General features: G+C 30.9%; 1 protein-coding gene and 1 long non-coding RNA gene across 2 annotated transcripts; both read left to right on the forward strand.

Moving 5' to 3' along the window:
* The first annotated feature begins 7,767 nt into the window (after window positions 1–7,767).
* On the forward strand, window positions 7,768–27,006 carry LOC127070017 (icarapin-like). The gene is made up of 4 exons (XM_051007794.1): window positions 7,768–8,077; window positions 23,162–23,353; window positions 25,822–25,943; window positions 26,032–27,006. Exons 1-4 carry the CDS (start codon window positions 8,011–8,013, stop codon window positions 26,302–26,304), a joined length of 654 nt encoding a protein of 217 aa, XP_050863751.1. The 5' UTR covers window positions 7,768–8,010; the 3' UTR covers window positions 26,305–27,006.
* LOC127070021 (uncharacterized) lies at window positions 8,088–18,457 on the forward strand. Its single transcript, XR_007783937.1, has 2 exons — window positions 8,088–16,253; window positions 16,411–18,457. It is a non-coding gene; the product is annotated as an uncharacterized LOC127070021 (long non-coding RNA).
* Window positions 27,007–27,013: the final 7 nt, after the last annotated feature.

Here is a 27,013-nt window from a genome sequence, read left to right on the forward strand (position 1 = left end):
CTGGACACTAGAAAGAAAGAGAGAAAGAGAACAAAAATAAAAAATAAATTAAATTTGCTTCAGCTTTGCTTTCCTTGTTTTATCTTTATCTTCTTTTCTCTCGTGAATTTTCTTGAGAAAAAATTGCTATTGTAGTAAGAAATTGCGATTACAGTAGCAACTTTCACTTTTCAATGATCCGTCCTCAACACGATTATTAGACTAAAGATCCGCAAAAATACATAATGTGGCGCAACATATGTGTTTTCAAGGTTAACAATCAAAGTTAAATTCATATTAATCTAACTTGTTTTAGGATAGGATAAAGAACAAATGTCTAAGCATATTTCACGTGACTCGACATAATTGCACTTTGAAACTGACTCATACATTCTTGTCAATGAATCCAAAATGATTCTCGTTACTTTGCGCTAGTAACCGATATACGTTGCATAAACTGTTATCAGAAAGAAAATTATGCTATATCTTTGGTGACATCATTCCTAGTTTTCTAAGAAGCAAAATGCTTAAAAAAGGCCATGAATAATACATCGATGAGTGCATATATATATATATATCGTCATCTCAAGAGAGACAGAATAAACGTGATTAATAATATTAATAATAATATTGATAATAATATTAATAAAGCATAGTAATAAAAAAAAAACTATTTGCAAAGAATAACAATAACAGATTATAAAAAAACTATTAGTAAAAAATTATATAGAAGAAAGAAATAAAAACCAATTAGGACCGATATAAGAGAATAACTAAAATAAATTAAAAAAATAATAATGATTAATGATAACAGAATATTCTACCAAGTAATTTTCTTCAAAGTTAAGAATAGAGGAAAGAAAGAAAGTCCACAAGTCATAAACGTGACGCCTTCCTACATACACATAAGCGCTAACGCGATACGTAAGTATGTATGATTTACTCTGTACGCAATCATGGCGACTAACAACTATATGATGAGGCAAAAGATGAATCAACGCTTGCGTCGTACAATTTATCTGTCTTCGTCTTTTCTGTCTTGTCGGTACCAGTCTCCACGTAGACTTCGGCGAAATTTATTTTCAGACTGACTATTTTATCTTTTGAAACCTTAAACGTGATCTTCTACTCAAACAAAAAATATTTACGTACATTATACGTATATTATATTATATTTAAATGTATGTTATTATTGCAAAAAAAAAGTACAAAAACAAATAATTAATTAATTTTAACTTTAATTTCAATCTGATCTTACCTTACGCGATAAATAACAAACCACTCGCAATCAACGCACACATTTCACGTATCAATCCTTTTTTTATTCACAAAATCGGGCAATTGAATGTCCGATTTTCATCGCTAATATTGTGAGAAACAACACGAAGAATGAAAAAGGTGTTAATAAACTACACTGTCAAATAAAATTATAAATGCTAAATAAAAATAATTAAAGTATGTTGTGGCGTTTATTTCTGCAATTTATATATTATTTTAAAAACCGTTTTTTATTCAAATTACATGATCTAAAATTTTAAACTTACTACTACATCTTTCATACGCTTTAATAATAAAAAGAAAAAAGAAAGAACATTAAAAAGATCTCTAGATATTATAATACAGCGTATAAAATTATGGTAAAATTAAAAGAAGTAATTATAAAGCACATCAAGTTGTATAGCATAATAGACAGTTTTTTAGAATTAATAGCTAATTTTTTACATTAGTTGAAATTTAATCGAAATTTAGAATTTAATCGAGCTACAGAAAGTAAATGACAATTGCTACGTCCAAAAATTAGTTGAACACGATTAATAATGACCAGAGAAAATTCAAGAATATTATTAATATTCTAGACTAAGATAAAATGTATTATGTAAAATGTATATAAATATATATATATATATATACATATAATGAGTAATCTACATAATTCATATATTCAATACGCTGTTTGTTTAAATTAATATCTAACTTCTTATATAAGTTGAAATTTAATTAAAATTTCTTAAAGATAAACTTACTCGTATACACCATACAGATAGAGCAACAGAAGAAACTGCATGATAGACAGTTGCTATCAAATGTGATCAAGTATGTATATATATAGAGAGTATACGTATATATATAACGTGTATATGTAATTTACATATTCAATATATAGTTTGTAACTTTTTATATATTAGCTGACATTTAATTGAACTTTCTTAAAAATAAACTTACTTGTATACACTATACAGAAAGAGAAGCAAAAAGTACATGATAGTTGCTATCGAATATGTCCAAGTCGACAGATTAATTAAATACGATGAATAAAAACTAGACGAAATTCAAGAATATTATTAATATTCTTGATTAAAATTAAATATATTTTTGTATATGAATATGTGTATACATATAATGTTATACATACAATATTTAAATATGATTTGCATATTCAACATATAAATGCTGCATATTTGGGAATCTAATATGATATAAGAAAGGATTAATAAACCATAAATGATTGAATTAAACTTATAATAGATTATATATATATATATATATACATATATGTAATGTATATATATATAAATGTAGACGAATAAAAATTTAAAAAATAAGAGTATGTCTGAACACTGTTGCACGTCTAGAAAACTGCTTACAGCAGCGAAGACTGCGTTAATAGAAACGAACGGGAAAGACGTGCCAAGGCCGAGCTCTCGATCGTCCTTTGATCGTATACACGTGTTTTTGATAGCCAGTATTTATCGTAATTCTTCAAATAATACATATACATATATACACATCCATACATATATATGTGTGTGTGTATATATGCGTGCATGCATGCTTACATTTATGTTATGTACTTAAAAAAAATAGACTTACGTCTGCATCGTGTAGAGAGGTTAGGTTAATATTATTTTTAACGACTGCGTATTTTTCTTTATTTTTTATGCATCTTAAAAAGTTGAAAAATATTAAATCGATATTAATAGAATAGAAAATTGGATACGTGTACTCCTACATGTGTGTGTATAGAACATATCGATATGTTATATATCCGTAACAAGGATATCTATATGCATGATAATGCGTACTAATGTCTGTATGTATATGAAAATCGTATATAAGACGATATACAATCAAACACGACTAATTAATGATAGATTATTCGTTAGAGCATCATTAATAGATGAGAAAAGTATCGACATTGAGAAAATATAAAAAGAAAATTTTAATTAGGAAACGTTCCCGGGGGACGTCGAGAAGCTGAGATTTTATTTTGGATTTTTAAACAAGGCTATCCCACGACTTTCGACATTCACGCATAAAAATCGCGTTTTCGACAATCGATTGATATATAAGATAAGGATGTACGTTAGACAAAATATACTAATTGTTTGTAATTAACAAGACGACGAAATTCTGTTGCAATCGGTACCAAAAAATTATTCAAAATGACGGAGTCATTGGTAGCAAGAAGACTAAATGGACCTTCGCGCGTATTCAGTGGCTAGCTGTACAATTATCCCCACGAAGATTATGATTTTTCGATCTATTATATAAGAAAATATTAAAAATATGATATACGAAGTTAAAAACTATCTAAACCGATACTTTGTTAATCCAAACTATGAGAATCAATCATTATAGTTTGATATCCATAGAAATAAAGTCCAAAAATATGAAAAAATTTTGCAAGCAAAGATTTCCATCCGCGAATATCTTTTATTAAATAAATAATATTGAAAATTTATAAAAAATTATTAAATAAATGTTTTAAATAAATATTATCCTTGTTAAAATATTTCTCAAGTAGTTTCCAAAATATCATTGTTGTTAAATATTTATAAAAATGAAAGATTGTAGATTGAAATTTAAATATTTATTTACGCACGTGAAATAATATTTGGTTTTTTCTTTAAAACCACAATAAATGGTTTATTCTTTAAAACCACAAAATTAATACAATTCTGAAAAAGAATCTAAAATCCAATTCGCTTCGTCTATTTCAATGAATTCCCTGGCGTTGAATTCTTTCGTCGAATTATAATCTTCTGAGAAAGAATGCGAAGCACGTGCCTAGACGATAAAACTTGGACTAAAAGGCAATCTTTTCCTTGTACCTTGAAACGTAAACAAACGTTTACAATAAAGAGAAATGCTGACGTCTTTCAAGACTGGTTGAAATCGCTTTAACACACAGAGAACTCTATTTACGAAAAGATAAGTATTACTAACATAAGAGTAGAATAAGAAAAAAACTATAAGACAGATTGTGAGAAATAAAAAAAATTAAATTAAAGAAGACCCATGAAAAAGAAAATTAAAAAATCATTACAAACTTGTCGATAAAAAATTATTAAAAAATGTATCACGATTTTTAATTGAAACATCATTTCAATCAAATAACGAAGTAAATAAAAATCGAGAATTTTGAAATCGAAACAAGAGTTTCAGAAAAATAAGAAGATTCATATTTCAGATTAATGATAAAATCGAGGTAAATAATCGACGTTGATAAGAAAGAAGTATGATTCAGGAAACAAGTTTGCTTTTGTGAACGATTTACCTCTCCCTCTCTCTCTCTCTCTCTCTCTCTCTCTCTCTCGAATTAATATTTATTAAAACATGGCAGACACACTCACGTTGCACGGTCAACACGTTATGTCTGCATGTATCAAGGCAACGAACGAAGCAAAGCATGCAAGCAAGCAGTATCTTTATTCTCGACGAGTCGTGGCCAATAAACGTCATCGATAATGGTTCCTGTATTCATAGCTCCAAGCGAATAGAAGAAAAACGCCAAACGAGATCTCGCTTGCTTCATTCTTATCCATTGTCTGTGCTCAACGAAGAGAAAGAGAGAGAGAGAGGGTGTGGGTGAGGGAGAGAGAGGGAAGAGGAAAGGGTTTAGTAGGGAGGAAGGGAACTTACACTTCTCCCCCAACCTTTCCTTTTTTTCTTTTCCTTTCGTTCGAACGTGCGAGTCAAGCGAAAGAATTTAAATCCCAATACGTCCTCTCTCTCTCTCTGTTTTACCGATTGAATCTCTATTTCTTTTCTCCTGAAAAAAGAAAGAAATTAATGTTTAAAATTAAATAATAAGGAACAAAAAAGAAATTGATTAAATATTTTAACAATTAAATGGATAGCATTCAAACTATGTGAAGAGAAAAAATGTATTGTGACAAAAGATATTGTATTTCATAAAATAAAAAAATTAAAAAAGTAATAAAGATAAAAAAATAAATAGAAGAGAAAGGGATTGTGTTTCGGAGCTTATAACGATTGTTTGGTATCTCACGAAAGCCATGACGTTATTCGAACAGCTTCGTAACAGCTCGTTTTAATACCGTGTTTACCTCTAATTCCGCATTCGTTTACGATACTAACAATTTGCAATGGAAATCATCGGTATCCAAATATTCATCTGTGATCTCACGTACATCATAAATTATTGTGTGTATGTACCTATATACACACACACACACACACACACACACACACACACACACACACACACACACACACACACACACACACACACACACATATAAATATATATATACATGCGCGCGAGCTCGATGTATACACAGTCCATAATATAAACAGTATGAAAAAATAAAAAATAAAAAAAAATATTTCCTATATATATACACAGATATTGTTGATAAATAAAAAGAAAGCTGTTGCGCATAAAACTTGACTATATTCAAAACAAGTTAAATATTAAATAAATTCTAACTGATAATCCTTGTATACTAACATATTTTCAATCATATTTTCTTATTTCTATTCTCAAATAAAATATTAAAGAACGCCATTTCGTTATCTGCTACGATGTGTACAGATGTACGATACACAGATATTCTCTGTAACAGTATTGAGTATAAGAAAGTGTTAATTATTTGAAAAAATCAGGGAAATCAAATTAATTTACCAAATATTAGTACATTTCATTGGTAGAGTTTAAAGAAAGAAGTTCTAATATTTTTAGAATCTAACGGAAAATTGAAAGTAAAAGAAAAACGTAAGTATGGACACGTAACAGTTACCACGTTAACGACAAAGATGAATACAAAAGCACATGAAAGTCATTAACTAGTTATTTTAAGACGATATGATAAAAATAATAAATAATTAATGACTATTATCATCATTACTGACTAATAACTTAGTTCTTCTTTTTATTTTTTTTTTTTTTTTTTTTTTTTTTTTTAGCAAAGAGATACGTATGCATATAACACGACAAATTCATAATGAAAATAATAAATTTTAAAAATGAGCTCGACATGCAACGATATTATCAATGCACGTACATTTTTGTTATTTCAACTATATCAAGATTTCTTAAGTACAATAATATGCGAACTATAAATATATAGTAAATATATAAATAATGTTATATAACTTAATTTATAAAAAATTTCAGCGATAATTATCACATTACATCGGTGATATTCTTTGAAATCAAAGATTCTCAAACGCATTCTTGTTCAGGTGCAAGAGTGGAATGACGATCGATTTAACTCGTGCATCCACTCATTCGTCTTATTAACTTTCATGGATTATAGCTTTCGTACGGTCTCTGCGTTACCGACGGAGAGTATTAATGTCACTTTCGTGACCAATTCTGACACTCTACTCTGTTAACTGATTTTGACAAAATGAAAAATGAAATCAAATCGATATATTTTATCCTAAATTGGGAACCATTGGAATGAACTTGAAATTGTTAAACCGTTTATATTAATATGCATATAATTAAACATTTAAATATCCTACAAATACATTCTAATGCATAATCAAATTAATAAATATCAAATTAAATAATTAATTATATTCGATATATAGTTACTCGATAAATAATTAATTATATTCAATATGAATATAGTGTTATAAGTAAAATTTATTGAATCAATTGTAGTTATAAAACGTTTTGCATCGATAGAAAAGATTCAAAAGGATACTACGTCGTAGAATCTCACGTTTTGTTATTAACCGTCCTATATGTTCCTCTAATTCTCCATTGTTCTCAAGGGTATCCAAGCTCTTCGTAGTAACATTTACAGGTCGCTCGTTATCGCTCTAGTGACTCATGAATCACAATTCTATAATTAGTCAAGATTATACAAGTATCGAAATAAATTTATTTTCCTATCTTTTTAACAAAATTTACTGCTATCAAGAAATTTCCAATTTTCTAATTAACGAAATTACAAAAAAAGAAAAGAAAAAAGAAAAAAGTAGTAACAAATTTTACGATAAAAATAATCGTCGAGAGATAAAAACAAAAAAGTAGTACACCAAAAAAATATAACGGAAACGAAAATGAAACGATAAAAAAATACAAAGAAGCAAGAATAAATAAAATAAATCTTGTATAAGCACACATACATACAAACGCACGTAAAATAAAAATGTTAAGTAACGAAAAAAATACGTATTTAATTAATGCTTATATAAATACTTAAATGAAGTAATGTTCATCGAAAAAGAAATAAATAAGAATAAAAGAAAGGTATTAAACCTTTTTGTGAAAAGTGTATAGAAGCAGACGAAACAACCGTCCGCAAGAGCGACATGAGACGAAATGAGAGGGGCTCGAGCCAACCTAGTACCACATGACTCATCGGGAGTCACATGATCGGTCGGTAGCGGTACGCTGATTGGTCGACAGTCGCGGACCGCGACGACGAAGTCGACGGGCGCGTATACGCGCGGCCGAGACAAAAGTCTCGCGAAATGACGGCGTTCTACGATACAAGAGCGTACGTTGTTTTCAAGCGAGCATAGCGAGTGAGTGACCTTGATTCCTTCGCCAACGTGTTGTATAGTCGTTCGTTTCGTGGGGGCTAAAGCCGAGAGAACCCGACTGACGACTACCACTAGTAATTCTCATCGTCAGTACGAATTCAATCACCGTCCTCGAAACAACTTCGCAAGTTTTTTCAAACGAGTTTGGTCTTCAAAAGATTTCTTTTTAATTTTGTTTTTAACATTTTTATTTATTTTTTTTTTTCTCAATAAGTGAACAACATCATGAAGCTCTTTTTTAACATTTATATCATCGCTACGTATTTCCTTGCATTTTCTTATGCATTTCCTGGTGAGTAAAATATCATTTTTTTCTCACTTTGCTTCGCTTTTTTTTAAATTATTTTTGCGATAACTAGTAAACAAGTATTTACTCGTGTTTTCTTTTTTCTCTCTCTCTTTTGTATTATCTGCTCTCTGTTATGTGCTTTGAGATCATTGGTCATAATTTGAATTCTTTAATTGTAACTTTTTGCCCTCGTTGTTATCGACCAAGTAAAATGGATGAGTCATCTTTTTTCATTTTCTCTTATATTTTTTTTTCTTATTACTATAAACTCGAAAGGTCGCAAATTACTACGATCTTGGATTTCTTCGTTACATTTTTACCCGTCGAGTAAAATCGATAATTCATATATATTAAGTCTTTTCTTTCCTTAGCTATTACTTTACATCGATAATATTTTTATCTCTCTTGGCCCGACAAAACGAAAAAATGGCGTTATCAATATATATACACATATACATACATACATACATACATATATATATATATATATATATATATATATATATATATAGACACACACACACACACATATATATGAACGTTCGAACGGAAATAGATCGATACGTCGTTTCTCTCGCTTGAATACTTGAGTGTAGTATAAACAATAAGATCGAAAGGTTATCCGTTGACATTTACATATATGTACGTATCAAACAAAGATATTCAAATGTAGGTTATATTCTATTTGCGCATAATGAACGAAAAAATGTGTGATTAGAAAACGATATATCGATGAACAATTTCGAGAATAATCTATAGATCGTTAACGTGGAATAGTTGTTAACAAAGAAAAGTGACCTTTCGAAACTATACAAGAGAATGATAAAACGAGAACGACAGAGACAGCCTTTAGCGACGATATGTGTGTATCGACTGGAAGCTAATTTAAGTGTCGTAAGACTTTACGATTTGCGAACAAGGGGAGAAGATTAAATTCAAGTTTAAAGGAGTGGCCATTTTAATCCAATAACGAACGTCTCCATCTATAATATATTTCGAGAGACATTCTTTCGCGTTCGATCTTTTCTTTTTTTTTTTTTATATAGATAAATATATTACGTTATTCATATCCTTTTAGCCTTTTATAATGACGCATATGATCCGTATGATCTATAATCTATGATGTATACAATACCGATGTGTTTTATAAATGACTGACATTTTGAGACATGAAAGTAAAATGAAAAGAAAATACATTCGCCTCGTTCTCTTTTCGATTTTTGTAAAAATACACGGAGCTTGTATCGGAAAATATAACTAACCAATGAGAAGGCATTGTTGTTTTATTGGCAGCTTTTCGTGCATTTCTCTCTTCTCATCTCTTTTCTTCTCTTCTCGCTTTTACGTCAATCCGAAGCATCATATAACGTTTAGTAAAGAGATATATCACACGATCGTTTCCTCGTCCACGCTCCGTTTATTTTCCCCCGATATGATAGTCACACAGGTTGAGAGAGGGTTTGAAACCTTTCTCTTTCTCTCCCTCTCTCCATTTATGTACTCCTTTCGAGATATACGTTCGAGTCGAAACGATCGCCAAGGGGCACTAGCAGAAGGTTTTGAATATTACAAAACGCGTCCTTTCAAATCGTAACACGTGACTAATTTCGTTATTACGAATAAATGTTTTGAACCCTAACTACACGTTATATCATTTAACTATTCTATCTATGCGAGAAACTTTTATACGCTTTGTTTTTCACATATTTTTAGTTCCATAATAAATGTTCAAGAATATATATATATATATATATATATATATATATATATATATACACGCGGACGCGCATATACATTCTTTTATTTATACACCCTACTTTCTTTCATTTAAAAATAATTAGAAAACTAAATAAAATTGTGATAGAACTTTTTTGTGATAGATCTAGTGAAACAAATAAATACGATAATATTAACAATTCCATTTTCCTCTTGCTATTTGGATGTTTAGTTGTCCCCAGAAATAGCCAGAGGGAAAGAAGAAACTGGAATCACGTACGTCAATCACGCTCTGTTTATCGTACGTGTGCCGATCGTCCCCACTTAGATTGAATTCTTTCCCTCGGACTAATATGAACAGTAGTGCTCAAGTTCTTACAGAAGGAAGAGGGTTTCTTCTATCTCCCTCTCTTCTTCTTCTTCTGCTTTTTCTGCTTTTCGCCCTTCTCTTCTTCTTCCTTCTCGTCTTCGTCTTCGTCTTCGTCTTCTCCTTCTCGTGATAAATGAAACTTTTCGAGGGTAGAAAACCTTTTTCCGTATGGTCTGTAACCCACCTTACTCGGTTCGTTAGATTCATCGCTTGATATACACGTAACTTCCTTCTCTTTCTTTTTTCCCCCTGGAATAAGGAAAAAAGAACCATAAAAAAGTGATCAGGATGATAAGACAAATCAAATTTTTTTTTTAAGAAAATCATTTTAGATCTTCTCTATTATCTTATGTAACATGTTCTTTTACGCATACTTTAAATAACGGAAATATATATGAACCTACATTGTCGATTAGTACAGTATGGAAATTTAAAAATAAATAATAATGAATAAAAATAGAAAAAGATAAGAGAAATCTACGTATTATCGATTATAATATTATATTTGACAAATGATTATTAGCAATGTCAAAGTGAAAAATTAAAAATGACACTGGAAAAAGGGGGGATTAGTAAGAAAGAAAAAAAGAGAGAGAAAGAAGATAAAAAGGTGCATTCTCAGGCGAGAAGAGAGGCTTTATGATTCCCAAAGAAAACGAAATTGAAACGGTCGACGACTTTGTAAGGCCGTCTTAAGTACGAGACCCCGATCTTTGAATCCGCTGAAACTTTTCTTTTAACTTTTTCGAATGGCGGGTCTCGAAAACTTCGAAACCGACTGCAAGTAAAAGAGAGAAAAAAAAAGAGAGTGGCCCTCGGCGTCCAATTATAAAATTCTTTTCCTTTCTCACGACTTCCACGAGCACCGAGATAAAAAAAATATATATACACACGCGCGCGCACATTTATATAGACATATATAAGTATAAGACGAAACGAAGAAAATGAAAGAAATTTTTCGACTTGGCCTCGTCTTGGATTCATAACCTCTTTAAAAAGTTTAACCGAAGAAGCGAATGTCCATTAATATTTCGTCATCGTCCAATAAGCAAAACCCTTCTCATTCATATATTCACACGAACGTATACACATATTAACGGCTATTCACATCGATTCATAGTTCATATGTAAACTCACGCATAATACTCACACATAAATCCATAAATGGATCCAAAAGTTTTCTCATACGAAATGCTTTTACTTGTCGAATGGCCTTCTCACACCATCTCTCTCTTTCTATCACTCACGCGCGCGAAACGTCAGGCGCATGTATACGAACAAGATTCAAATGCAAATGAAGATAGATATGTACGAAAAAAGTGTTGATAATATTTTATTTCTTTTTTTTTTTTTACAGACATTTACTATCTCTCTGTGATATTAACGATTGTTGTATTTATAAAATAAATTATAAGTACATAGCTTGTAATATTGCTAATACTTTTTTAACGTAATATTTAACTTAATTGTACGTTTTAACTACATTAAAGATAAAGAAGTTTTCCAAATTTTCGAATATCTTCTTTTCTGTTGAAAAAAAAAAGGAAGAAACTCGCCTATCGATTTAGCATTCCCTTCTATGGGAAAAGAGCTAACTACTTACGTATATAACGTATTTGGATTCGATTCACGACATTTGTCGTACCGTTATATGCCTTTCAACACATGCTGCTATGCCGGATGCATGAGTTGTCAGGAAGTCGAGTCGAGTCGAATCAACCAACGAGCTTCCACTGCGTCCGTCATCGTCCATGTTGAATTCGCGTGACTTCGTTTTCCAAACGTTTTGCACGGTCGATAATTAGCTTGACATTACGTTTGACATTTTCCGTTAGAAAAACGTTCGTTCGAAATAAAAAAAAGAAAAAAAGAAAAAGAAACAAACAGAAAAAATGATAAATAAATAACTCGATTCCAATTATACGTACAGAAGAGCCGAGTGATCTCGTTAAAGATGCTGACCGTCCATTTCTCCACCGTAAAGCTAGTTAACCTCAAATACTACCTCAATTTCGTTCCAAGTAACTCGCCACTTCGCTTTTGCATTTAAATAACGTTTACCGACTATACACTCGTATACAGGGTGACTCGTTTCTATCTGTAAATAAATATACTTTGATGAAAATATTTTATAAAATAATCAAAATTACCAATATTTTGGCATTTTGACTCTTGTCATTTATACTCGTATGTACATCGAGTGATTAATTTCGACCTATAAATAAATACACTCGACAACATTTTGTAAAATAACAAGATTACATTTCTTTCGACATTTTAATGTCTTATTAAATAAAAATGAAATTTGTAATTTTGTGAAAGTTTGCTAAACAAAACATATTCGTTCATAAATGATTTGGGCCACTCTGTACATGCATACGTATAGATAAATGGCTCGTATCTGTAAGCGAGGGGTGAGGAAGAGAATGCAGTCGCATAAGTTTCTTTGACCGGTTGGAAATTCGACGTGGCATACTCCAACGAAACTGATGGTCACCAGCACGATAAATACATTACTGCCATTGCTACTATCCAGAATCATGGAACTGAGATTCTCACAGCTTTTACGACTTTCGATAACGTACCGTGAAAAGTATCTTTCTGGACACGAGTGCTCTTCAATGTTTCCAAGTGAAAAGATATTTCGAACTTCCTCTCTCACGAGTCCTATGAAAATGTTTCAAAGTAATATGAGAAAAAAAGAAAGTTCGTGATTTCTATTCTAACCTCAAAATTTAATACTTATGAAATGAACAAAATTATACAAAACTAAAAAAGAGTGATTAAAAAGTATCAAACATTATCTTATAAATTCCAACAATTTTTCTAATTTTATTTTAATTTTACCCTATAAATTTGATCTTTTGACCCCAGCAAAGATATGTTAGTTCACGTAACAAACCTTTTAAGTATGATAATCAAGTGAGGCTGGATTAAATGCAGTAATTAGGATTTCCGTACGACGTTAAACGTGGTCAGTGATGCATACCGACACCAACAAAGTGAATGCCCTACTGCAAACATATAAGTCGATGCTATAATCTCAAAGATAAATATATACATATTATTAACATATATATGGAATCAAATTCATACCTACATCTATGCTATAATACGTACATGCTTAGTTGGGACCGAAATGTCCCAGGTGATCTTTGAAATCAATTATTCTATTTTCAAGATTTTTTAGGCTCATAGTTTAACGATCCGAAACAGAAATTGGCCTAAAATATCTCGGAAGAAAGGATTGATTTTTGAGATTATCTAGAAACTTTTGGCCCACCCTCTGTACTCGCGCGGACGTGCGTGCGTATATGTGTGTGATGTACATATACATATATATCGCACTGTTCTTTTTGTAGCGAATAGGAAGACGAGAGAAGAAACGTATTTTCTTGTGAAAATTACTGGCCACGTTAATATCGTGTTTCTGTAAAACCACGTAACGCCATAGTTCGTGGCATTATTCGTAAAAATATTTGTTGAACGTGCTTGAAACATGTATGTAAGAGAGTGAGAGAGAGAAAGAGAGAGAAACAGAAAGACAAAAAAGATTTAATTAAATTTTCTTCGCATTCCAGAGCACAGAAAATGATGTTGTTATAACTACGACATTAAAACCGTTGCTATTATCCTCCCTCCCCCCCCCCTCTCTTTCTGATCTTTAAGTCTTTTTAAATAAATAAATAAGTCAATTGTTTAATCAATTAATTTCTCTTTATTTTATTCATATATATATATGCATCTTTTTCTGTCTTACGAAAAAAAGCAGGGACTTTGAAAATCGAATTGAACAGCGTCATGAAATAAATAAAAGTTCTTATCGGTCTTATAGAGGACGGGTATATGCTCTCCGTTCTGTTTATCCTCAATTCAATATTTTTCCCAAACTTTCCACCTTCACCTCTTCTTCTCCTACGTTTGCCGTCTCCCGATGGTAGAAAAGCTTTTATCAATCGAATATAGAAAATTGTTATGGATATGACGATTTTTCTTTTATACATCTATACATTATAATATGAGGGATTCGAAGGATGAGATAGATAGTAGCTGTAATAATTTATCTTGATAAGGAGAGAATGATAATAATATTAATAATAACAACAGTAATGATAACAGTAACGGTATATGAAATGCAACTCTTTCGATGTTTTTTTATTATACACACACACTCACACAGTGTGTGCGTGTTTAATAAAAGAAAAGTAAAGTCCCTGGATTTGGATTTTTCAGACGGACAATCCTGTTTGATCTCTCGATTCTTTTCGAAATAATGAAATGTTGATAAAGATTTTATCCTTATACGAAAGGTAACATTTATTAGTTTCATTATATTTAATAGAAAATAAATAATCACTAAATATTGATAAGGGTATCAAAAATGTTACTTGATTTTACAACAATATATTAACCGACAATATTATACGTATACACATATACAAGATAAATAGGATAATTAACAAAAGTTTTCTTTATATTAATTAATTTTCACATAAAAATGTTAGTTTTAATCGGAAAATATTATTTTATTGATGCAACCCCGTATATGTATACACATATCCAAGTTGCATGTGAAAGGTCTCTACCTGTCTCTCCGTATTTTTCCATTATTTTTCTGAAACGTAAACTACTACCGCTAGTGTTACATATATATATATATATATATATATATATATATATATATATATATATATACACGAACACACACACATACACATACCATATATGCTCAGTGGAAAAACTGGTTTCCCAAGTTTTCCTTAATCGTTCTTAATGGATCGATCTCCAACGTAACGAACGTCAAGTTCAATGCAATCGTTCCTGTAAATGTCATTCTTCGTTCCGCATTGTCCATAAGTTACAACAATAAAAAAAAAAAACAAAAAAAAATTTATATTTATGCAGTAGGCGAATAAAATATACATATAGTGTGTGTGTATGTGAATGTTTTTTAAATTCGTTTAATTTTACATAAATTTAAATTTTATATTATAAACTTATTTTGCATCCAACTAGATTTTTTTTATCGATAATAAGAAAATTGTACTATCAACATAACAATTACCGACATATGGTAAAAAGTGCCAAACATTTTTCGATTGAAATTTTAATGAAATTTAATTTATTTTTCTTTTTTAAAATTACGGTTAATTTTAACGATATAATCATAAATATTAATATGATATTACAATAAATTATTATGGTACATTAATTAACACATATGTTATATTAATACTGTAATTAATAGTATGACATATCATATAATACAATATTATAAAGTAATTACAATATTCATTTATTTTAAATTTCAACAATTAAATAAAATAAATAATAATAATATACAAACACAAGCGCGTGCACTTGTATATGTATGTGTATGTGTACATACGTACATACATACCTACGTACATACATATATACATACATACATACATATATATATATACACACATGTATACCATGTATTCTCAGTCGTTGCAAATTAAGTTAGTTACGTCATCGTTACTGTAGTTGTTAGTGCATAGCAGCATCCAAAAAAAAAGAAGTAAAAGGAAAAGAAAAATCGAAAAGTACCGTTCGACAAATTTCAGAGTAAGACTTGGAAAGAGCGTAGAAGAGTATGAAGATGAGTAAGAAGAAGAACAAGTGGAACAGCTACCAATTATCGACGACCGTAGTCGGAAGTAACACTGAAGGACTTGTTCGTGTCGTGCAAAGAAAATCATCCTTACGAATAAGTTCTTTCGTCTCTCTCTCTCTCTCTCTCTCTCTCTCTCTCTCTCTCTCTCTCTCTCTCTCTCTCTCTCTTTCTCTCTCTTTCTCTTCCTTGCTAGATCTTACTAGATACTCGCACTGAATAATAATATGGGATAGATATACAGTAGACTAGTCCACAGCATCATTGTGTAACAAGCATAGCTGAGGAATAGACGATATCTTTCCTCCGCATAGAAAATCCGCGTCAGCAATCTCGATCGTCGAGGAGTTTGGATTAGGACGAATTCAAGATGACGAGGACAACGAGGAAACTGAATCGTTATTATTTTCCTAAGAGTTTCTCTTTCTCCAGGAATGTGTGTGTGTGTGTACACGGTGAGCGAGAGTTTCTAGTTAATTTTTGTAAATCAATTACTTCTCTTCGACGCTTTTATAAACTAATATTTTTTGTCAGATATTCAAACTGCAATCCTGGAAGCTGTTAATATAATATGTATATTATGTTACATTATTTTATTTATTTAAATTTAAGATACTGAAAATGATTTTGATGGCAGCCCAAATAAAACGTACACGGACAAGAAAACAAGAACTCGTTTTCAAATATAAATGCACACAATTAAACAAAATGGTTATAAAATCATCAAAGTAGCAAATGGAAGCATTTCTAACAAATAAAAGCTAGAAACGAAATTTGAACGATCGATCTACATACACATATACATGTGTACATGCATACAAAGAAAAAAGGAAAATAATAACAAAAAAATTATTTAATGCGAATGAGTAAGCAGTACAGAAAATTACATTACGTTAATAGAACTTTATTAGCTATACCACGTCCACAACAAAATGCAATATCCGTTGAATTTCAACTCCAATTTAATACGCATGCGCACACCCGTTCAATCCCCTCTCTTTTATACGCATTCATCTCTCTCTCTCTCTCTCTCTCTCTCTCTCTCTCTCTCTCTCTCTCTCTCTCTCTCTCTCTCTCTCTCTCTTTGATACAAACATGAATACGTACGTACATATATACATGGCGTAATCGGTCAAGCCAAGGCACAAGCTCTTACGGCGACATTTTAACATGTGACGTTTTCATACACTGACTTTGCAATAAGTCGTGTCACGAAAGGAAACAAGAGAGACAGAGATGGAAGATGCACATGTTTGCTAGCTGGATGCATGCATGCATGCATGCATAGCATATAATTGCAACATAACCGGAAACACGTGTACGTAAAGCCTGCTTTCACCACCTCTGACCCTTTCTATACATCCATCTATATATTTCTCTCTTCCTTTATCTTTCGCATAAATATATGTCGATCGTTGCACATTCACGAATGTCAAGTACTTCCAAGTTATTACGCCTTTGACATCAAGTACGTACTAGTATTAGGTACTTTCGCGCGCTATTTCGATTCCAAGCTTCATAATACCTCGCTTACCAGTTTCTCTGTGTATATGTACGTATGTATATTTATAGTTTAGTATGCAGTCAGATTAGATCATACATATATACACTCGAATAGGTACATGAACACAGCATACATGCATACACGCGTGCGCGCACGTAAGTCATCACTTGCCGAAGAACAAACTTTGCACGGAAAAAACTGTTTTACCGACGGATTTAGAACTACTCTTTCCGACTTTACTCGACAATATCGACATTTATTTTTTCTTCCTTTCTTTTTTTTCCATGACTGTACTTAGTCTTTTCCAAAACCACAAACGAGTTTTTTCCGTTCTCTCCTCTCTCTCTCTCTCTCTCCCTCTTTGCTGCATTTATATTTATCTGAGAATGAATCACCGAGCGTGTTAAAAATATTAAGAACAGATTTTACTTCGCCAGTCTCTCTCTTTCCCACTCTCCTTCTCATCTCTCTCTTTCTCTCTCTGTCTCTCTCTGTCTCTCTCTCTCTCTCCTTCTTTCGATTTTGAAAACGTTGAAATTATTTAATTGCTTTATCTGCTTTTCTATTTTTTTTTACTTCATTAAATATTAAAAAGAAATCAAATAAAATCTATTTATTTTGTCTGTTAATAATCACGTGATTCGTCTAGTACATTTTTAAATCACATGACCTATACACAAAAAGTGCAATATTCGATTGAAAATGATTAATAATTATTGATCATATCGTTATAAACCAAATTATTTTTTTTAATTAATATTCATAGTTACTGAATAAATAAATAAATAAAAATTTCATCTTGAAATATTTTAAGTTATAAGAAAAAACAAAGAATATCTTTCTAAAAACTTCACACACGATAGAGATTCAATCTTACCGATTTATAGCGATCTACTTTACTGACATCATACCTTTGTACTTATCCATTTATTCAGAAAACAATACATTTACTCGTCCAATCGGATCGAATGTTGAACTTTAGTAGAGAGTAAAGTAGTTCCTTTCGGAGTACCACAACAGAACATTGCTCTTAATATATATCGAATTTAATTCAGATTAGCCATCGAAGCTCTTATATATAATGTATAATGTACATGTGTATATATATATATATATATATATATATATATATATAAAGAGAGAGAGAGAGAGAGAGAGAGAAAGGATAAACATGACCGAAAGAAAAATAGAAATACTTCGTAATTCGTTAATAACATACGATTACAACATAACCTAATAACGTTGCAAGTAATTAGCTATAGGATAACACTCATTCGGTCGGTAATATCGCATTACATCCTCTCTAATTAATAACCCTACAAAGATGGGACAAGCTATTGATAAAAGCCAGGGGAAACGTGAACGTTAAACGTAACTACTAACTCGTCGTTAGAGTATTATGTAATGAACGGGGAAACGATTTACGTAACGTTCTCTAATTAATTTGTTAGTTACTGTGGAAAGGATATTTATTGTACGTCTCGATTTGTTTAGAAAAAAAGCCTAGAATTACTAAGATTTGTATCCTTGGTAAAATCAACCAATAAATAGAAAAAAATAAGTAAATAAAAATAAAATTATATATAAAATTCTATTTAATAGATATTATTAATTAATGAATTAATTAATTACTAAAAAAACACTCTATACGTCTATATGTGTATAAGGGTAGTCCATATAAAGTGTTGCAATATATTATATAGTATAGCAGCGTATAGTAAAGTTACGTATACACATGTGTGTATATACATTATCTTCCTTTTGGATACTTAATAATAAATAAATGCGTAGATAATTTGAGTAGTTAGATATGAGTAGCTTGGATGTTCGATAAGCATCGGTGAAGAGGGATAAGCGTCGATATAGAATCGTATCGTTAGTATATCTTATCGAAGGTAAAACACATCGGAACTACTGTGATCCTTGCATAGACATCGATGGTACGACCCAATTACCTTGGTTACCTGCCGTTAATTCGGCCAAACTATAAGCCGTAGGAGGAAATGGATGCTTCGACTTCCGTGCTCGAGCGAATCGTTCAGCGTTCCAATTAAATTCTCTCCCATGCCATCCTCTACCCCATCCACCTTCACTCAAATGTATCCTCTGATTGACGAAACGTACAGGCGAGAAAATAATTAATTGCCTGACGTTTCCGGATAAACATTACCGTTGCTTTATTTATTCTCCTTGCCGTGAATTTAAAGAGAGAGAGAGAGAGAGAGATGCACTTCATTTGCCTAACTTTACCGATAGTAAAAAAGTGAAATAAAAAAAGTAAGTTACTAACTTGAAGTGATAATTCAAACCGAACAAATTTTCAAATTTTAACATAATCAACTGAATAATATATATAGATATATTTTTTAGATTATGCATTATGTTAATCGCGTTTAAAATATTTTTTCTAATCGAAACAATATAATAAGTAAATATACAAAAGAATGATATAAACGACGTAAAAGAATAAATTATGAAAACTCGGAATGGATTTTATTCCTCTCTTTGGGGAGTGTAAAAGATTGAGGAGAAGCTAAGAAGACTTTTCTTTCGTAAAAATGGCGCTGACTTTCTAGAGAGACGTGTACTTTATCGAGAAAAAAAGGAAATGGAATTTTGCCAAGGCCGATATGCCACTAGCAGCCGTTACCACCACCACCACCACCACCACCCCTATAGTCGTCTATTTTATTCTTTAGTCAATGACACTTGGTGCTGAACACACAGCTGGAACCTCTACTACGTGTTTTCTCTTTCTTTCTTTCTTTCTTTTTTTTGTTTTTATTCTTTTTTGTTTGTTTTCTTTTGTTCTTTTTTTTGGAGATCTTATCGCATTAAACCCGCTTAATGTTTCTTGAAAAAGAAGAAGAGAGAGAGAAAAGATTAATAATAAATAATCTCAACAAATCGATACGATTGAAGTTTCTTAAAAAGATCACCTTGTATGTTTATCTAAAGAGTGGTCGTAAGGGTTATATATAAAATGTTGCAAGCAATTTCTATAAGAAACGATCAGATTTTTCTTAATATCTATATGTGTGCGATCCTTAATGAATGTGCAAAAAATAATGAAGAAATATTAAAAGTTATAAGATACTACTCACTTTATAAGAAATACATATACACATACACGAACTGATTTCGCAGAATGCTTCTACCGATTATCCAATTCGCTCGCTTAGTTGTCAATTGCGCGTGACGCAGGCGAGATGTAGGAGTCAATTTGGGTCAATATAATCCCCTCGCGGTAATGATCACGAATAAAATCAAAAGAGAACTAAAAGGAGAGAGAGAGAGAGAGAGAGAGAGAGAGAGAGAGAGAGAGAGTAGATTAGCAACATTACTTGTTCCTGTCGGAACAAAAATTGGCAGATTTGGTGATCAAATTTTAGAAACTACATAATTTATATAGGATGATTAAGATGGTTAATTATAGGTATGTCGAATATGATAGAAATTATAAACACGTTTCTATTGTAATTATTTTGAATTTTTTCAATAATCGAATTCCATTTTTTGATCGTGACGAGTACGATGAATACAATAGATTTTGATCAATAGATGATTTTTTTTTAAATAGTTGTCTTATTCGTAAATATACTCGAATGGATAAACATGAATTTTCTCGCGAGACAGTTTACGAAGCGTCTTCGAATACAAAGGCAGGTATCAATTAACAAGGTGCATCGGATGGATACACGAGAACAATATTAATCTTGCGCGAACCGATCAGCCATGTAACTACGTTCTGATTATGATCGACGAGAGACAACGTTCCTACATACCAATAATATCTGACAAATAAGAGAGAGAGAGAGGGGGAGACGTACAATTGCATTAAACGTTTAATATCATCAAAATTGATAACATTTAATGTAAATTGGATATTCGATCGATTCTTCAAAACATGGATTTCTAACATCTTATGTTAGAAACCACCGTATACATAAACATATATACATACGCACATAGAATATGTTTTTTACAAGTTTCAATTGTATCGTTTTATCGTAATCATTTTTTAGTAATCTTTGATATGAATATACAATAGTCCACATAAAAAAAAGTGTTATATATTGTTTTTATTTACAGCATTTGAAATATTTAGAACAAATGAAAAGAAATATAAATCATTCAACATGAAGATAACTCTTATGAAACATATAATAATAATTATATGTGCATATCGCTTAATGTATTCCTTCCTCATAGAAATCTAAATTTTCACGAATATCTTCCAAGATCTGACATGGCTTTAATCGTTCGACGTACTGTTCAGACATACCGCCTGTGTACTATAATGTTTACAAAGGAATGTATTACGCATCAAGCAACGTTGCAAATAAACGAAAACGAGCTTCTCTCTCTCTCTCTCTCTCTCTCTCTCCCTCTCTTCCTCGCTCCCTCTCTGCCTCCCCCCTTACATTGTTGCATAACGAATAATAGAAGATTTGAATCCCCAGGAAATAAGAGGATTTCATCGTTTTACGATTTCATAATTTCATGATTTTCAACAATTTTCTAATTTTTCGTAGAATTAAAAACTTTTATTATATTATAAATTTATAATGTCTATCGAAGAGTAATTAGCCTAACTAAAAAATAATTATTATTGTTACAACAATGTAGTTATTTGAAAAAAAGCAAAGATAAATATGGGGCAACTTTTATAATAACATTTGTTTATAAACTGTTGTATAAAAATTACAAATTGTAAAACTGCAAACATCGTAATAATAACGATAATATAAAATCATAAAGAAAGAAAGAAATAAAAGAAAATAACGAAATAAATATCAAGTCACCTTTATAATAAAATTCTCACGAAAAATAGCAAATTTAAGTATCGAAATAAATAAGGCAAGTACTCTATCAACGTTCCGAATAATTTTGACAGGTTGGATAGGGGGCTATTGGGAGTCAAAAGCATACACTCCATACAGAAAGAGAGAGAGAGGGAGGGAGAGAGAGGACGAGAGAAAGAAGGAGAGAGAGAGAGAGTCACATATACCAATACATTCTCTTTTCAATAGGAAATGACATTAATCATCCAGCATTCGAGCGATTCAATTCGAATAATTCGCGCGACTCACTCGAGCATCCCCTTGGAACTTGGATAGCTTCGACGAGAACGTATGGCTCGCTCTATACCTGCTAGCGCGTGCGCGCACACAGATATATACACATTTATATATGTGTGTTCCTTTTAAGGAACTCACTATCGATCGCTCTGAATTCCAGAACGATACCCACCCACATGTCATATATCGGAGAGACACGTTGCTAACCTTTTTGGGGACGTTCTTAGAGCTGTTACGAATAAGACGTCACATTTTATCCCTTTAATATATAACGACACACGATTTGATCGATTACCGACTGAGTCGATTTTAGATAAAATATTTCGACTTGATCTGATCTCAAAAATACATTGACCTTTCTATCACAATTTTGATAACTATACAGTCTTGGTAATAACAATTTTTTGTAACAAAATTGTAACTGTTATTGGTCACTTCGATCCAATTTTTATTTTGATTAATATGAAATATTGTATGTAATTTTACATACAAAGAATATTCTGATACAAACTGACCCAATTGTTTTCTTCAATTTTCTATTTATTTTATTAAATAACGTGTTTGCCTTTTGGGATTGAAATGACTTTGTTACCGATGATCGGTAAATACGATGCTTTATTTATCGACATCGATTATAATTGCGTTGAAACTAATGTAATTGCAAATAAATTAATTAATACATTTCTATAAATCTTTTGATTTTTTTTGTTATTGATTTTATGGTTTTTAAGTGGAAATTGTTAATAATAATTTGTTTGTCCCCTTTTTTTTGTTTCAGCATTCGACACATCTGAGGAAAGCGACGAGAAAAAAAATGTCGATACGGTACTCATTCTTCCCGGATCCGACATGGACATGTTTGGTAGGCCAAATATTCCTGGATTATTCGATTCTTCCGATTCCGATGAATCATGGTCTTTGTTTAGGCCAAGCAGCGTTAATTTCGATTATCTAAGACAATCTTTACGTGGTAAGTATATCATTATTTCATTACCATTCTCGATTTCATGTTTACAATTTCTTTGCAATAAACATACGAAAAGATTTTTTTTAATAATAATTATAAAAATCTCTAGAAAGAAATTAATAACGAAATTACTAACAAAACTATAGAATAACTAACAAAATTACTTGATAATAAATGTGCCAATGCAATTGTCATAATATTACTTCGATGGTTTTACAGGAAAAAAAAAGAAAAGAAAAAGGAAAAAAATCAATTTCGATTAAATTTCGTTTCTTGTCTCCTCAGAATTAACCCATATTACATGTGACAACTATCATCACTTGATGGCTCATTTATTTCTCTCCTCCACAATGATAATATGAAAACTCAGCCTAGCGTAGTGTATATACTTATGATTAAAGCGTTCTCTCTCTCTCTCTCTTTTTTTCTTTATCTATCTCAAATTCACAAATTCCAAGTTTGAAAAATTATAATCTTACGTGAAATTTTGCTAATTTTTAAAACAACAGAAATAATTCAGTGAGAAAACAAAATGAGACGTCAACGTAAAAACGGTGTGAGAGCCGCTCGATTAATGGATAGAGATTTTCAATAAAATCGTTCCTTTCATATAATATCGAGTCTCATAACGAATTATTATTCAAATTCACCTGACGTTGTCCGCCATTTTGCGCAGGTTATTTTGATTGACTATGACATAGTATCGTATAGAATGATGACGAGAGTAGAAAAAGTGAAAAGTTGAGAGAAAGAGACCGAAAGTTATCGGCCGAGAAATGACCAATTGGGTTTGTAGATTCCAATTTCCTACTCGTCAATTTGACCATTATTATTCAAGGACGCAGAAAGGCTTCTACCGTTCGATACGAATTGACGTTCACTGATTAAATGATCTTTTTCCCATTATCTCTCTCTTTTCTTTTTTAACTATTAAGATTTCACCAATCGATCGATAAATAAAACTGATATCGATCTTGAAAACAAAAAATTATTTGATTACTCTTAAAGAAAAGTAAATATTGACAGTAATAATCTCAATCGTTGATTATGACATACATAAACTTATATAAAGTATATTTTTTAATATATATATATAGTTAATAATTAAAAATTAAAAAATGTGCATAATAAAGAATAATTGAATTAAGAAGATTTGAAGTCTTTTAATTTAATAAAATTAGAATAATTTGAAATCTTTTAATTTAATTTAAAATTAAAATGCTTTCATAAATAAAAAAATGTTCTTAATATCGCTAAAAGTTTCGACAAATATTTCACTGGTTCAGCAAATAGTTTTAAAATGGGCCATCTTGTATATAAGTACATACGTATTGTACAAGATCCGTCGACTCGAGGCGATTATCGAGCTTGAAGATGTCGGCTCCATGCCAACTATGCGCTTCCGTGAAATTAATTCGCAATGGCGTGCTACGAACAGAGTTAAAAAGACATTCGAGTAATTTATTATCTTTTAAAGAGTCCTTTCGAGAAACTCGTAAAACGAATACCGTGAAACTATTAGACGTACTCATCTTGATAGCAACAATAATATTAGTATCGGTAATGTATGACAAAAGTAAAAAGAAATGTGTAAATAAAAAAAAATCAAAATCGAAGTGTTCTACTACATCGAAGGCAAAGGAAAAATATGAATTTTCTCGCGGCGAAAAAAACTTAAAACAGATTCAAAGACGTGTTACGTTTCGTATCTAACATAAAAAATTATAAAGGCTATATTATTTTGATCCTTAAGGTATACGTGTAATACCTAGTTACTATTCTTATGGCTAGCCTTAATATAATGTACCTTAAATCGCACCGTTTACCTTATGTCTTGGTAATATACCTGTTGCAATGCTCGGAACTTTATAACGTCCACCTTTTCTCGTAAAATAACCCTTCACTTTAAACGGGATAATAAATGATTCGGTCTTGTTCGAATTAACTTTCCTTTCATTATTGCGTAAGAGATGGCCTCCTATCGTGAACGTCCGTCGTTTTATAAAATCGGGAGCAAGATGATACGAAACCAAAGAATAAAAAAATAAATAAATAAATAAAGATAAAAATTGTGTATGTAGTCATTTTCGCCTCATAATGAATAACGTTTGTTTTAATTATCTCGTGTCCGTTCGATCACGAATATAGGAATTAAGTATAATCCCGAAACGAAATCGAAACTAAAAAATGAAATCAATTATTAATTCCTGGAAGATTAAAATCCTTCGTAATCGAACGTTATGAATATATAAACGCCATATTACCGAAAACCCTATGTAATATGGAACGTTAATTTAAACGAGAAAGTGGCCTAGAATCGTTAACTGAAGATATATACTATCTTTTAAAAGTATACAGAAAAAAATATTACCAGTAATGGACGATAATATAACATATAATAAAGTATTCAGATATATATCAGGTGTACATCAGTAAAATTTTATAATCTTTCCTAATTTATACTTTTTCAGAACTGATGAAACGACTTAGAGATCACATGGCGGATATGGCGTCAAATTTTCCATTAAATTCTGAATTTGTAACACGTTGGAATAAAATTCCTGAAGGAGCAAACACTACTTCTAACACTAAAGTACTCTCTATTATTATATCTTATATTGGTAATATGTTGTAATATGTTTACTATTATTATTATGATTAAATCAATTGTTTAATTATAGATCATCAATGGGCACGTCGTGACAATCAACGAAACGGTTTACAGCAACGGTAACGACACAGAAGGAACGATCATTCGTGTACGTGTCATCGACATTAAACCTCAAAACGAGACGACGATTCCTCAAGAAAACGAAAATGGAACAGTAATTCCAACGTCTACCATTACTCCTACGGAAAATGATAACGAGGCTACAACACCACAACGAAGCGTTGAAACCGTAGAAGAATTCGATAATGAGATACCTAACCAAGGAGACGTCTTGAAAGCTTAAAGGAAAAAAAGAATAGTCATTTTTACAAAATCTAAAAACCTCTCCAATTTTCGTGCATACACACACACACACGCGCGATAAACAAACCATCAGTAATAACACAATGAATTGTGTATCCATTTAAAAAAACAATTACTATAATAGTGTAGCGAAAACATCTATAATATACGTGAAAAAAAAATATATATATATATGAAATAATCTAATTATGGCGTATATTATATGTAGATGGTGGTGTAAGCTTAGAAAACACATGCATGTGGAATATAAATGTATATTTTAAATATGTGAATGCTATTCCGAATACAACATTCTTGTAATTTATATATACACATACACATATTTATAATTACACATATATGCATGCATATATATATATATGTATATGTATATTATAAATCCAACCGAAATTATTCAGTCGAGTTACTTAAATAAATAAAAAAGAAATAAAAAAAAAAACAATCTTCCTAGTCCATCCAATAAATTAATAAATGTAATCCTAGATTCTTTGTTGGCGTAAACCGTTGGTGAACAGCCGTAATTACAATTAACACAAACGCAATTATTTTTAAATTATTTCATATATAACTATCTTTTTATATTTAAATACATATAATTCATAAAAGTGTCAAATAAAAAATGATAAATAAAATGTCTACGACGTAAATACATTTTTCGAAAAATAATAATGATATAACAATATTGTAAT

Source organism: Vespula vulgaris, chromosome 17, assembly GCF_905475345.1.
Source record: "Vespula vulgaris chromosome 17, iyVesVulg1.1, whole genome shotgun sequence".
Classification (NCBI taxonomy): Eukaryota; Metazoa; Arthropoda; class Insecta; order Hymenoptera; family Vespidae; genus Vespula; species Vespula vulgaris.

Coding starts and splice junctions, on each gene's coding strand:
- LOC127070017 (XM_051007794.1), top strand. CDS start 8,011: ATGAAGCTCTTTTTTAACATTTATATCATCGCTACGTATTTCCTTGCA. Junction 8,078..23,161: donor ATTTTCTTATGCATTTCCTG/GTGAGTAAAATA, acceptor TTTTTGTTTCAG/CATTCGACACATCTGAGGAA. Junction 23,354..25,821: donor TCTAAGACAATCTTTACGTG/GTAAGTATATCA, acceptor ATACTTTTTCAG/AACTGATGAAACGACTTAGA.